The 16,040-nt window shown below is 36.8% G+C and overlaps 1 protein-coding gene across 1 annotated transcript in view; it reads right to left on the minus strand.

The window, feature by feature from the left end:
* LOC131071362 (uncharacterized) overlaps positions 1-16,040 on the minus strand; it is a 142,596-nt gene that overhangs the window by 12,510 nt on the left and 114,046 nt on the right. The window contains exon 4 of the mRNA XM_058007172.2: positions 13,789-14,030. Coding sequence (XP_057863155.2) covers positions 13,789-14,030 — 242 coding nt within the window. The remainder of the gene's footprint in view (positions 1-13,788; positions 14,031-16,040) is intronic.

Consider the following 16,040-nt stretch of genomic DNA (forward strand, 5'->3'; position numbering starts at 1 on the left):
TGTGGAGTTTTTCTCAGATTGCTGCTCCTCTTATAGATTTGACTCGGAAGGATGCATTTGAGTGGTCAGATAGATCTCAGCAGTGTTTTGACAGGTTTAAGGAGTTGATGAGTGCTCAATTTTGGCTTTTGATGAGGGTAGGTACATTGGATTTTGTGTCTCCATGTGGTAGTAATCTGCCTCATTGGATGAGTGAGGTGCATTGAACTTGGACACGTTATCTTGAAGTGATGTGATTGGATAGGTGATGACTAGGCACCACTTCAGCTACTTGCATCTTGTAACTCATTAGAAATTTAGGTGATTGATGCATATCTCTTGATACTCAACATTTCCAAGCTTCTCCAGTGATGATGGAGGAAATGAGATGAAGGTAGGGGATATTTCCAAATTGCATCATCCTTGGGGATCGGTCTTTCTAACTTTGATTAACTCTTCTATAACTATCTCCCTGATGTATTGGCAATGATTCTTGGATTTTTGAAGGAAATTCAAGATTGTGAAAATTTTCTTCCTTTAGCACATGCATTCTCATGCTTGCTCTTGTGAATCCTGTGCTTCCTTGAACTTGGAACACCTCCTTTCATTCAACAACACTCTTGAGGGTGTTAATCATTGCATATGCACGAGATGAGGTTATGATGCTTGCCTCTAGCAAGGTTACAATGTTCCTTGTCTTTGCTTTAAGCATGCTGATGTCGATGTGTGAGTCCCCCATACCCTAGTAAATTTGATGTCGTGAAGCAACTTATCTTGGATACTTAATCTTCCTAATGCAAAGCCTTCGTTGTCTTCTCATGTCCTTAGGTTTGAACACCACGAGCCGATCCCTTGCATGTCCCTATCTCTTGATGAAGTTCCTTCTTCTTTGCTTCCAAAACCTGGAAAGCAAACACACCTTGATCAAGACATAGAAGAGAACAACTTCGATCTTTAAATCAGAAATGAATTCCCTTTGTTTAATCTTTGATTTTCATATTTCAAGGTCTGATTCGCTGATGTTCTAAAATCTGATTGGTCATATTTTCAGTATGAGAATCCACTTTTATGTTTGATTTTATCGACTTTAGGTTTGATACATGTCTTAATTTTCATTGGTTTCAAGTTTGGGACCTGCTACTATTCACTACCTTCCCAAGACATGGATTGGAAGTGACTCCTTAAGGAGTTCCGTCTTTCAAGGGGGCCTTGATAGTCATTCAAAAGTGATCGGAGATTTAGAGGTGCATTGACAATGTCAGGTCAGAGATCCAAGGGGTCACTGACTGAGAAAGTTGGGACTTTTGACAAGGCATTGGCAATCATCAAAAAGAGATCAGACATTTGGCTAGGCATGGACTGGAAATGATTGGGGTTTCCACAGGGCATTGACAATAAGTGCAAGCTGATCAGGGATTTGCTAGGTCATTGACAATACCTTCAATCTTGCTTGATGATCACCCTTAATCCTTCCCTCATCACTTGACAAATTGAATTGGTCTTTCCTTGACCACTAGCATGATTATTAACTTAGACACCTTCATCTATCCTTGGGCGGGGATTTTACCAAGCACTGACAGTCATTGAAGGAGGTCATGAATTTAAGGAGGTACTGCCTGTCAGAGGTTGGGATTTTAAGGGGGCATTGACTGGAAGAGTTCGAACTTTTGAGGGGGCAGTGACAGTGACCTCACTTATGCAATTTCATTGATAGAGACACTTACTTCATCAATATTAGGGCCCCTTATCATCATCAAAGTCCTCCATGTGGTTTAAGCTTTCATCTTGCATATGTCATCTCAATTCCCATGATTGATCTACACACTTGCACTCATTGTTTCCATTTGTACTAATTATGATCAAATGAAATGATCATCAAATCGTTCATTGCCAAGCCCTAAGAGCTGACTAATTCAGCTACACCCTAAAGAGAAAGAGAACCTGGTCACTTCTTGGCCACCTGAGACACTGCACTCCCTCAATTGAAAAGGTTAATAGCTAAAGACACTACAACTAACCTAGAAAACAAAAACAAAAAAAAAGTGGGGGCCCCCATTTGTAATGGGGCGATGTGTGAAATGGTCACAACAATATGGAATAGTGTTTTTGGAGTCAAGCTACATACAAGTCTACCATCCTTGAATATGTGAAGGAAAAACTAAGGATCAAACTCTACAAAATGAAGTAGACTATGAATTTCTAGTAAGTTTGTCGCATCCATTGCTTGTTCATCATCAAGATTGGAAAAGTATTTTTAAAGATGTCATTGCATTTATTGTAGGGGTACTTGATGAAGATCTTATTTATGTTGTTATGAGTTTCACACATCTCTTTATTATTTATCCTCATAAGGACAAATTGTTTTACGAATAGGTGATCAAATTATTTGATTTGTACAAGGATGTTGTGCATGTTAGAGATAGTAGATCTTGCAATTCTCTTTGGCAAAAATTGTTTCATTTGATAGGTAGAGAAGTCACACCAAATACTAGCTATCATCCACAAATTGACGGTCAAACAAAAATAGTAAGTGGATTGAGGGACAATTGAGGAATTATGTTTCAAATTAGCAAACTACATTGACCAAGTGGTTGCACTTGGGTGGATATTGCTAGAATAATTCACAACACATGTCCATTGGTATGTCACCTTTTAGAGCTTTAGATGGTTATGATGCACTTTCTTTTGCTGATTTGTTTCTTTCAAAAAGTAGAGTAACTACAGTAGGTAACTTAATTAATCAAAACCAAGAAATATTGAGGGCACTGAAAGATAATTTGTAGCAAGCACAAAATTAGTAGAAGACTTAAATTGATTGAAAAACGATAGAAAAATGTTTTGATGTGCATGATTTGGTTTTTTTGATATTGCAATCAAATAGGCAAACTTCTACTAGGAGAGTGGAATTGAGAAGCCCAAATCTCAATACTATGGACCCTATAAAATTGTGAGGATAGGTGAAGTGGCTTATGAGTTGGAGATTCCATAGACTGTCAGGCTTCATAATGTTTTCCATGTCTCGTACTTAAAGAAAGTTCTTGGTCGGCATATTGTGACTTCAAGGGATTTTCCACCCTTGGATGTGTAATGTCCCCTTTCTCCAAGTGATCACCTAGAGGAGATTATTAGCCTATTTTATTCCTGTGGGCTAATTAGATTGATGCAAGGGAATAAATTAATTAATTAAAAATGTTAAATAGTCCTAAATACTTGGGATTATTTATATTTAATTAATTAGCAGTTGGTCATACATTATTTTATAAAGTGACTTTTTGGTAATGTCAATGACAAAATTATAAAGTCAAGTCACTTTTGGAGGGAAAAGTTAAAAAAAGAAGGAAATAAATAAAGTATTACTTTCGGAAAGGAAAAGCATTATAAAAGGAGGAAAAAGTAAAATGAGGATTCATTCTTGAGTTGTTATTTTCAAAGAAACTTTCCTTGAGAGATTGAGAACTTGAGAGCTTTAGCTTGCACGTTCAATAAACCCTAGAGGTTTTGGCTGTTTGGATGGAAACCCAGATCAGCCCACTTGATGAATTCATCTCAGCATTCACAGTTGCATGTCATTGATTAGTTTTCATGGAGATTCGATGATCTATCTCGCATATTTTCAAAGGGTTTGTTATTTTATGTATGGAGGCATCCCGGGTATGTGTTACCTGATGGCATTAGAAATTTTCTGATTTGTAACAACAGCATGTGTTTGTACACGGCAATACATTTCTATATCAAAAGAATACCATTGGCTTATTTAGATTCTCTATATTTCATTGATTGATTTCCTTGAAAATCTATATTGTTCATCTAGCATGTTCAATCTACATATTGCATGTCGCAATATTACATTATGATGAAATAAAACATGAGTAAAAACAAAAACTCAAATCAGATTTGAAGCATTATACAAGTCCATGATATTTCATGAGGGTAAGTTGATCTTGATTCCAAAAAAAAGTGATGGATACCTGAGTCAAAAATTTGAGAAATACGAGTGTCACAGGATATTTGATTAGATGAAAGAATCTACAAATTGAAGATGCCACTTGAGAAGGACCTAAGATACTTGAGCATCCCAATTTGCACTTCTTGAGGCAAGAAATTTTGGGAAACGAACTTGTCATGTCACATTTTTAATCAATTTAATATCATGGATAAATTGCTCAATTCAAATAAGATGATTTATTTCTTGTAAGCCTTTAGGACCAGCCTCGTTATGTAACTTGTAATTTTAAAATTTTGGGCCCAATCATCCATTTAGGATTAGGTTGGTGGTTTCGAAGAGTTATTTTAATTTATTTTCCCTCCAAAATGAGGTTTGGAATTTTGGGCATGCAACATATAAAACTTGTAACAATTCTATTTGGGAAATCATCTCATCTTGTGTCAATTTATTTGTTGGAGCACTTTTTGTTCAATTTAACTCTGTGGACGAAAACTCATAGGAGATTGCAATCAGCGGACAAAAACCCATTGATTGTAGGTATCAAAGGATGAAACCCCTTTTGGTACATGAGTGTGATATCATTTAGAGGTTATAACAGAGCTTCAAGGAGTAATACAATTCAACTAGTTTAGTTTTATGTGTGTTTGCAGGTTTAGAATTGTTGTTTATGTCACAATATACTATTGTGTCTGTAGTGGTTCCATGATATTGTACGTAATGCAAAAATATGATTGATATATGTAGTGTCATGAAATTGCGACTGTAGCAATTCTCGACCGCATTAGGGTCCTCATGCACGCAAGATCGAATCCTCTAGCCTGATCGGAGACCGGAGATTGCTCAACCCTCGGAATTTGCTTCTTCCTTGGCCTCCGCATAACCCTATCTGCACTCTACCCTGGAGAAAGGGGTAGGACAGGGGCGTGGCACTCTTGTCCCTCCCCTATTTTGGGGCAGGACCTTTCCTAAGGATGCATTGTAGGTTGTGCAGTGAACGGGAAAACTTCCCCGATGTCAGCCTGTGACGAAAATCAGTTTCATTAACCCTAATTGACATGTATTTAAGTTGCATTTGCCCTCTCATTTTGGTAAGTTGGATAAGTTGGATGAGTAGGAAGTTTACATGCGATCAAGCGTTCAAGAGCATTCAAGCATCCAAGCATTCTTTTCTAGCATTGAGCATTCTCAAGTCTCCCTTCAAGGCTAGGTGTTGCATTCAAGTCAAGGATTCAACCATTGAAGAGGAGATTGATTCCAACATTCAATTCCACACAAGCATTTCTATCAACATTGCTATCACAACCTCCCTTGAGGTGATTTACAATTCAATCTTTCATTTACATCTACTTGCAAGTATTTTCTTTCATTATTTGGTTAATTCCTCTCTTTTTTGTGTGTAGGTTGCAGGTGCGCAGCTGTACTTTTGGATTTGGGCTCCATTTGCAGAAGTGGAAAAACCCTTTTCGTTTTGTGGATTTTTCGAAGGACCGTGTACATTCCCGCCACAGTCTAGGCAACTTTTCTTCAAATTCGCAGGGCAACTTCGTCTCGACATATTACTGCAGATCCAAGTGCATAGCTTCATCCCATGCTCCGATCTCAAGTTACAATCAGTTCTTTGTCACTTTTGCACTACATAATTCAATCAATTTCTTTCCATTTCAAATAGGAAGAGGAGGATTAGCTTACCATTGTCATTTCACTCACAATTCTATCTTCTTCTTTGAAGGTTGAATCTAGTGAGTTCCCCTCTCCTCTTCCAATGTAATTGGGTGAAAAGTGTTTGAAGGAAAATCCATAGTGAAACTCTCAACTCTCCTTGGAGGGAAAGGGTGGTTTTCCTCTTGATCTCTCATTCACACATGTTTCACCCACCAATACACATTGGCCCCATTACAGTATCATATACCCGACGTCTTGCATGCTTTCCTTTGAACAAAATTGGATTTTTTTCATTTGCAAGTTTAAATTTTCTGCAAACTTAGTGGTTAAATCATTAAAAACCCTAGTTTTTAAAATTAAAATTGAACTTGTGATTTGTAAAAATTTCTTGTGGTTATCTTAGATCTGAAAATTGTTTTGTTTATTAAATTCAATTTCTTCATTGTCTTGTTCAATTTGCAAATCAAATTTACAAAATTAAGAGGTTACTTGTTAAAACTCTAATTTTCAAAAATCATCTTGAACTCGTGCAAAAATTGGATTTCCATTTAATTTTTAGATTTCTGATTGTTCTCAGACTTGTTTTCATTCCTACAATTCAAATTTTTAATTTCCCTCCTTTTTCCCAAAATTCAAATTTCAAAATTAAGTGGTTAGGTCATAAAACCCTAATTTTCAAATTTAATTGGATTTTGTGCAATTTTTTATCAATTTCATTCACCATCAAATTTCTAAACATTTTCCAAGGTGTCCCTATCCATTAAGTTTGACCTTTTCAAATTTGCAATTCAATTCGTCTTTTTTCTTCAAAACCCTAATAGGGTCCTATTTTTACATTTGAGCCTTCATTTCGACCATCTAGAGGTTGTAAAATTCGTCAATTTTTTGGGGTTAGCTTTGAAATCATCGTAATATTCATCTCTGAAAATTTCAAAAAAAGTTGGCCGGACCATGTGCGTTCCCGCCACAGTCCTCGACTTTTTTCCCAAAATTTCGGGAGACTATTATGACTGTATTAAATAGCCTAAATCCAGAAGATTGGATGATTTTGTCAATTTTTGATCCCTCTAGAATCGGAAATACCTCCACAATTCAACATTTCAAATTTCAGGAAAATTTTTTAAATTAAGAGGTTAATTATAGTCTGCCCTAATTTTAAAAATTCTGATTTTACAAAAAAAGTGGTATTCCCAAAGTTAAAAAACTCGGACTTGCCACGGACTCGGCAAACCAAAAATTTGGACTCGGACTCGGACTCGTGAAAGACTCGGCAAGGACTCGGCAAGGACTCGGCAAAAAAAACAACCGTAGTTTTACAAAAAAACATAAAGAAATTAATGCATTTAGAGAACATAGGAGCCATAATTGAAACATTACACATGTCATACATGATCTACAAACGCGCAATATTTGAAATTTGAAATACTAAATCTAAATACCCAGATTTCTTCAATGCTAATTATGTTGTTATATGGAGCCTAATCAAACTCGGAGGTTAAATTTTCACTACTTCCATCAGCGCAGTTTCCCCCTATATTTTTCGACGGGGGTTTGGGGGCAGCGCCCCCAATTTGGGGTCAAGGGGCATCGCCAAAAATACTTTTATTATTTTATATAGGCGTCGGGTGTTATTTCTCTATTGGAAAAAAAACCCTTCATGAGATATTTCACTCCCTCAATTACGCCAAATGAAGGCAAAATTTTTATAAAAAAACTCACTTTTAAAGGTTGCATGACGTTTTTTTTGGGTCGTGCAAGTCCATCTGAAAGACTCGCGAGTCCGTGCAAAAAATTTGCTCGAGTCCTTGCAAAAGACTCGCGAGTCTTTCAAATGGACTCGCCAGGACTCGCCTCGAGAGTCCTTGGCGAGTCGACTCGCGGCTCCCAAGGACTCGCGAGTCCGTGGCGAGTCCGCGATTTTTTGAACTATGGGTATTCCCTTGGTCCTAATTTTAAAATTCCAATTTCCTTTCATTTTTGGAAATTGTGTCATCCTCTTCCCCCAACAAAGTTCAAATTGCATAAACATTATTTTCTTAAATTTTGCATTACTCAATTTTGTAAGCTTTGTTTCTATAATTCAAAATTCAAAATTCAGTGCATGAGGTTTACCACTATTAGTCCTACCTACACTATCCTTGTTAGATGAAGCATTAGAATTAAGGCCTCCAAAGGTTTAATTACCGAGGAGATGGAGCTTAATTTGGGTGACTTCTTTAATGAGGATCATGCTAATTATTCCCATCTTAATCATGTGCCTATTCACCCCATTGACGAATCCCATGATGAAGAAGAAGCTTTAACTAGGGTCTCTATAGATCAACTTTCCACATTGGACAATCAATTTGATAACTTTCAACAATGGATGTCCCAAGAACACCCTGATAGTGAAGCTCTTCCATTAATTGAAGGCCTTAAGCGCATGATTCAAAGTGATAAGAATGGAATTGATATATTGTGTGGCATTCCACATATTGTTGATTCTAATGTCATGCCTATCAAGAGTTGTGCCAACACCCTAGGTTATTCACAACCTTCAACACAAGTCAATCCTTCTATTCCTTTGACTACCCTTATGACTAGTATTCCTACTTTTACCTCCAACATCATGGCTACTTCAACTCAAAATGTCATCCCTACAACAATTATTATGGGGGCAATCCCTCTTCTTCATTTAATCCTTCATCTTTCCCTGTGTCTTCCATAAGTATTCCTATTATTCCTCAACCAATCAATTTGACACAAGGGGGCAATTCCTTCAACAACTTTGTTCCTCCTTTAAGTGTCCCTTTTCCTACCCAATCATCACCTATGCCTACTTATCATAATGTCCCACCACCTTATTCTCAGTCCATGCCTTCTTTCACTAACATCACACCACCTTCTCAATCAACTATGTCTAACATCAATTCTTCTACCAAAATGACAATTAACAATCTTGCTCAAACCATGTCTTCCTTACAACAACAAATTGCTTCTATGAGTCAATCCAAGTTTAGTGTGCCCACCTTTGATGTTGTGAGCCCACTTTCTCTTGATATTGTTAAAGTCGTGCCACCTAAACATGTTGAGATCCTTCAATTAGAACTCTATAATGGAAATGGTGATCCTCTTACGCATGTCAAAACATTTCAAACTTTGTGTACCAATTTTGCTTATGATCAAAGGTTGCTTGCAAAATTGTTTTCAAGAACGCTCAAAGGCTTGGCTTTACAATGGTATTGCTCTTTGCCTTCTTATTCTATCACTTCTTTTCAACAACTGGCAAATGCTTTCATCCAATAGTTTCAAAACCACATTGGTCCTAAAATCACTTTGACTAATTTAATGCATTGTAAACAAGGTGTTAAAGAAAAAGTGACTGATTTCATTGGTAGATATTAGCATTTGTGTGCTCAAATTTCTTTTCATATACCTGATAATGATATTCAAAGAATTTTCATTTCTAATTGACAAAAAGATATCAGGGAAAAGCTTCTTTTGTCTGAGTTTACTTCCTTTTCGCAGTTGTACGCAACACTCCACAATTATCAACTAGTTGTGAGTCAAATGGAGCAATCCACTCCTATGGCTCCGAGTGATAAGGGGGAGAGTGTTCAACAACCGTTTCCGAAGTTCAAACTAACAAAAAGCTTCATCAAGTTCAATGATACAATCAACAACCACAATGTGAATGCTACAACAGGTGTGCCTTCTATTTCTAAATTTTTCCAAAGAGAAAGACAATTTACTCTTTTGAATGAATCTTTACATAGTATTATGTCTCAATCGTTGCACATAAATGTTATCAAACTTCCTCCTATAAAACAAATTGATCCTTCTAAACTTGCATCCCCTTATTTTGATAACAATTCATTTTGTCAATTTCATCGTCAGCCTGGTCATGATACTGAGAAATGTTTCGCATTGAAGAATAAGATTCAAGACTTGATTGATAATAATACTATATCTGTGGCAGGTGTGAATGATAAAGGGAATAAATCAGTAGCTCCTCCTAATCAAAATCTTAAGATTTTCACTTATCCATTGCCTTCTCATACATCTAACGTTATTGAGATTGTGCCTAATTCTTTCTCTTCTAAGGAATTCACCTCTATGGCTCCAAACTTGGTTAATATGGTGGAAACACAAGATACGCCTAAGTATCCTTGTATTACATTTGACCCTAGCGAGATCATTAGAGCACCCGATGGCCCTTTATACATAGTTGCGAAGGTTAAGGATATCCCTTGCCGTGGTGCCCTTATTGATCCCTCTTGCATGGTTAATGTCATAACTGAAGAGTATATTTTCACTTTACGATTGTATAAACCAATATATGATGCTTCTAATGTGGTTGTGAAGTTATTTGATGGATTCTCTTGTCCTACCATTGACTCTATCACCCTTCTTGTTGAAGTTCATACTAAATCCATGGATGTTGACTTTGTTATCATACCCTCTTTTGAGCAATTCCGTGTGAAGTTGGGCTATCCTTGGCTATCTTCCATGAAGGCTATTGCTTCTCCAATCCACAAATGTCTGAAATTTCCTCACAATGGAGAAATCATAACCGTGAACCATAGCTTATTTCGTCCATCCGAAAGAAGCCCCGGTGTTCCTATTGATTTCTTTTGACCTAAACAATTTCAATATCTTCCATCAAGGAGCGATGCTCTTTTTCACTCTTATCAAAAATGGAAGAAAGATATGATCTTATCCTTAAGTCAACCTAGATCCCCAACACTTGACATTCCTATTATTCTTCAAGATAAGGTTCTTCCCCTCACGGATAGAACTAATCTCCCTCCTAAGGAAGATTGTCAACCTATTCCTATGGATGTGACTATACCTTCTCTTAAGGAGAACAACAATATTCCTCCTAAGGTTAGATCTGTACCTCCTCATGATGGACCTGGTCTCCTTCCTACACCTAATATTCCTCCTTTATATGGCGCAGTTCCACATCCTTCCTCTTATTGAGAGAAGAGGCCTCCTTCTCCTCTTGTTCAACCTAAACGACCTCAACCTAAACCTTCAACTATCAAGGAGAGAAACATTCCTACTTTTTCAAGTGTTCCTCCTTCTCAGCCTTCACTAAGACTCGACGAAATCGTTGTGCGAGAGAATGCCGACAAAGACGCCGTGTTCGATCTCATGAAGCTATCCCTCAAAATATTCAATCTCCTCAGACTCCGACAGTTGACATGATTCCCTTTTCTCCTAAGCAAGATGTTCAACCTACATCTCCAAATCATAAGTTGCACAAAACATGTGATGGTTTTACTCCTATTCGTGTTCTTGCTCCTCTTTCTCTAAACTTTGATGAAGAAATGGGTGAAAATGTTATTCATGATGGCAATACAACTCCTAATGCTTCTGATAGTGAGTATGAATATGTTGATGTGGAGAAGCATTTATCAACTGAATTTTCACAAACCCTAATCCTAGCTCCTAGAATCGAACAAAGTGACTTACAACATGAGCATAGTCCTTGTTTGGATCTTGTGATAGTTCCATCTGTTGTGCTCGATGTTGCTCCTCTGACATGTTGCTCGCCTTCCCGAAATAGTGATCAGCAAGATTAGGAGGCGGATGTCGTTCTAGATTAGCAATATTAGTACTGTAGATCTTCTCTCTATCTCATGTCTTGCTCTTTTGTGACCATTCTTCTATGTGTATCCCTCTTCTTCTATTGTTCCCTAAATGTCTACTTGGGGACGATGCAAAGCACTGAGATCTTTTCTTGGTCTCTTTCATGTTGACTCAAAAGACATCCTCTCTTCCCTTTCTTCCAAGGTAGTGTCCTTCTTTGGGGAATGACAATTATTATATGCACATATACATACATGATATACATGAGTTATCATACAGCATATTGACCCCAAGGAAAGTGAAACTACCTCGTACCTTGTGTTTTGTGTTCATTATCCTTGGGTTTATTCCTCGATTGGGGACTAAATTCTTGCAATAGCGTGCTTCCTCTCTTCTCTCTCTCTTGGGTGTATCCTACCTTAAAGCAATCGCTCCCGATAAGGCGTGTGCGATCGCTTTAACATGGGGGCATACACTCCGCTCATATTTTCCTTCTTGATACTTAGAATTACTTAGTGAACTTTGTTTTGCTTTGTAATCTTTAGTATCCTTGCTTCCATGACTCATAGTGAGGGGAACTTTGCTACTTGCAGTCACGGTTCTCCCCTTCTCGATCTTCCCTTTTACTTTGTCAATCGAAGTCGTAAGATCCTAAGTCAACTGGGGGCTTGGCGCATCTTGCCTCCTTGACTTGGTAAAAGTCTTTCAATCTTGTTTCCTTGTACTTTACCAGTAGTATTGGTGTACGCTCATACTCCCGCTAAAGTGGGGGCTAAATATAGTGTCATAAAATTGCGACCCTAACAATTTTTTACCGCATTAAGGTCCTCACGCACACAAGATCGAATCCTCTAGCCCGATCGGAGACCGGAGATTGCTCAACCCTCAGAATCTGCTTCTTCCTTGGCCTCCGCATCACCCTGTCTGCACTCTACCCTGGAGAAAGGGGTAGGACAGGGGCGTGGCGCCCCTATCCCTACCCTATTTTGGGGCAGGACCTTTCCTAAGCATGCATTGTAGGTTGTGTAGTGAGCAGGAAAACTTCCCCGATGTCAGCCTATGACGAAAATCAATTTCATTAACCCTAATTGACATGTATTTAAGTTGCATTTGCCCTCTCATTTTGGTAAGTTGGATAAGTTGGATGAGTGGGAAGTTTACATGCGATCAAGTGTTCAAGAGCATTCAAGCATTCAAGCATTCTTTTCTAGCATTGAGCATTTTCAAGTTTCCCTTCAAGGCTAGGTGTTGCATTCAAGTCAAGGATTCAACCATTGAAGAGGAGATTGATTCCAACATTCAATTCCACACAAGCATTTCTATCAACATTACTATCACAACCTCCCTTGAGGTGATTTACAATTCAGTCTTTCATTTGCATCTACTTGCAAGTACTTTCTTTCATTACTTGGTTAATTCCAAAACTAGGGTTTGACCTAAAGGCCAACCCCCAATCCCAACCCATTTTCCTATCTTTTCTATGTGTAGGTTGCAAATGCGTAGTTGTACTTTCGGATTCAGGCTCCATTTGCATAGGCGGAAAAACCTTTTTCGTTTCGCGGATTTTTCGGAGGACCGTGTACATTCCCACCATGGTCTAGGCAACTTTTCCTCAAATTCGCAGGGCGACTTCGTCTCGACATATTACTACCAGATCCAAGTGCATAGCTTCATCCCATGCTCCGATCTCAAGTTACAATCAGTTCTTTGTCACTTTTGCACTACATAATTCAATCAATTTCTTTCCATTTCAAATAGGAAGAGGAGGATTAGCTTATCATTGTCATTTCACTCAGAATTCTATCTTCTTTGAAGGTTGAATCTAGTGAATTCTCCTCTCCTCTTCCAATGTAATTGGGTGAAAAGTGTTTGAAGGAAAATCCGTAGTGAAACTCTCATCTCTCCTTGGAGGGAAAGGGTAGTTTTCCTCTTGATCTCTCATTCACACATGTTTCACCCACCAATACACATTGGCCCCATTACAGTATCATATACTAAGTTGCAAGCAATTTCAAGGTCACTTGTCACAATTTCAGTGTTGACTAGTTTGCTAGTTTGTATAGATTTTATGTAGAGTTTGCAATTTATATTCCAATTTATATTTTTCTATTGCTACTAGGGTTGAGCAGCTGTATTAAATTTCTTTTGATGCATTAATCTGATTATTTCAATAAAATCACATTTGGAGAGTTGTCAGTGCAATTGGTGTTTATGTGTTAAAGCCTAGTTATCATTGTGTGTGGAGATTTGTTGTAAATGGTATAAAGTTGTTTTATCATTTCTGGATCTGATTTAAATGGTTAAAAATTCAGTGGGATACTACAGTTTTGGCTACCACCATTCCAATTGCTAGAAATAACCCTATCAGCAACAAAACAATTCTTTTGTAAGATTTTCTAGGAAAACATTAACCACTTTGGAGATTGCTTCTTAAATGATGCTAGAGAGAAACTAGAATGGGTGAAAGCAGCCACAAAAGATACCAACATTTCTCTCTTGCTTGAATATCTTCTTGATAAATTTAGGAAAACTCGAATCATTCAATGCATCAAAGAAAATGCCACTGGGAAAAATAAAAAATCAGATAGAAATTTAAAATTCAAAAGTTACGAGTCTGAAAAACATACAAATCAATTGCTCGATAATAGTTCAAACCACCAACGAAACCTGTCTTCTCAAATTGTTTTCCGTAGTATTGGATTTCTTCATCAGTGATCCAAGAAGGAAAGCTTGTTGGACTCCCAAGAACTTCTAATATTCCTTTGTCTAGAGGTGCAGTGAACAAATCTGTCTTGGTTGTCAAAAAGAACTTTTTCAGAACTTCGGTGCAATCATAACTAGCAAATTCTTCCTCTACTCTTCCAGGTTCCTGTGACATTTCAAGGATATCTTATAGTTACATAAAGAGAAAATATATTATTGCAAATAAATATAATAGAAAAAGAAACCCTTTGATAAAGTTTTAACTTCTAAGATATATCAAAGATGCCTTCAAGACACTAAAGTGATATCTACCAAAAAAGAAGCAAGAAATTAGACTTATATGGATTCTCAAGGGTTGATAAACTAAAATGACCATTAAATTAATATGATCAAACAATCGTCTATACTGGCAAATTTGCTTGACTCTACAGAAAATTGTGTGAAACCCAACATACTTATTGAAGGGTAGACCAAGAAGATATTTTGGCCCAGTAACTTAACTCTAGGAAAAAGTACTTGTGTTTTGTGCTTAAGTGTCAAAACCACTTATCATATGTTTTAAAAGTACTAAATAAATACTTTCTTGGTTGCAATGCAATAAACAAATGAAGAAACGTTGAATAATACTACAACAAAAATTACCAAACACAAAATCACAATTTTGCTGATTAGGAATAAGGCAATTTAAAACCTTTAAAGTTAAATTACCAACTCAAATTTATTCAGGTTATATAATTTACAAATGGGATATCTACCTGATTCCAAAGTAGACACAGTAAAAAACTCGTCATACAAAAGATAATAGTTCTTTCAAGAAGAATCTTTGTAATGTTAAAAGATTCCACAGGAAAAGCAAGAAAATAACATTGGTCTCAACAAGAGTCTTTCTAATGCTAAAAAATTTCAGAATAGAAACAAAAATTCTGATAAATGATCTCAAACAATGTCAATAAACAGATTCATTATCCATCCTTCACACACGTTCTTGTTTGCCTTTGATATTGTAACTGCAGAAAGGTATAAATTTTATTGAGGGGGATAATGAGAGCAAATGTACGATTCTCTGATTGTAACATCTTATGAAAAATGAAGATCTAAAAATATATGTTAAAGAACCTAAAAGAAAGTGTGCAATGTATTTTCACTCATTTGCATTTTGTTTAAAAGTATTAAATATTTTATAGGTTCCTAAAATTTCTCAAGAACCTTAATATATATTTATTTTAAGCACAACCTGTAGCAAGTTTCTTCTCATTGTGCTTCCTTTGGATGCTGCTAAGTGAGCATGTACAACATGTTGGAAGCAATTTTTTGTTAAATCCATAAAAGAGTGTTGTGAATTACGAAGTTGTTTCGGCACAAAAACCTAGCAGCACTAATAGAATCAAGCATGCAATCAGAGTACTCCTACTGGGAATATAATTGTTGCATGGAGTATCAGTTCCAACTGACACAAAATGTGAAGAATATTTTTATGTTGCACAGAGGTAGCTGGAGCCTATAGATGATGGGATTTTTCTATTGAAGAGTTCTTACCCTTAAATCAAAACATAACCCCCTCAAACTGTTTTGCATTGTAGCTGCCCTTTGAGGCCATGTATGGCATAAATATAGGAATGGATTCCTTGTCTTAGGAGCAATGGGTAAGCATGGCTCTAGATGGTCTCCAAATATGACAACCTTATTATGTCAATGAGTATAAAATGAAATTGTACATTTTGTATATATACTTATCATATTTTCTGTTAATGCTATGTTTGTTCACCTCCTATTTTGAACATAAGTGGGTATGGATGCATTTTATTATGAATGTATTTTAATTCATTTACATGCTTAATTTTAGATGATTAAGGTGTTAACAAGAAAGTGTGATGTGTTTCTACAATTTATCACTTAAATTGGATGTTCCAAACCCTCTTACCATGTCTTGAGTAAGCATCTTCTACCTACCTACTTTAGATGTCCCTTAAATGTGTATTGTGGATGTTGATGTGTAAAATGTTATCAATGGTTGCACATTAAAATTTGCAAGAGGAACAAGCACTTTGTTAGACAAAGAAGTTAAATTCCATCAAGGGCTAAGAGGATCCTTTATCAGATGGTTACCATTGTTGACCAAACTGTCATAGGTGAACAAGGGAACTAAGGACATTGAGATGGAGGAATAGACTTAGAT

This window comes from Cryptomeria japonica, chromosome 1 (assembly GCF_030272615.1).
Source record: "Cryptomeria japonica chromosome 1, Sugi_1.0, whole genome shotgun sequence".
Lineage (NCBI taxonomy): Eukaryota > Viridiplantae > Streptophyta > Pinopsida > Cupressales > Cupressaceae > Cryptomeria > Cryptomeria japonica.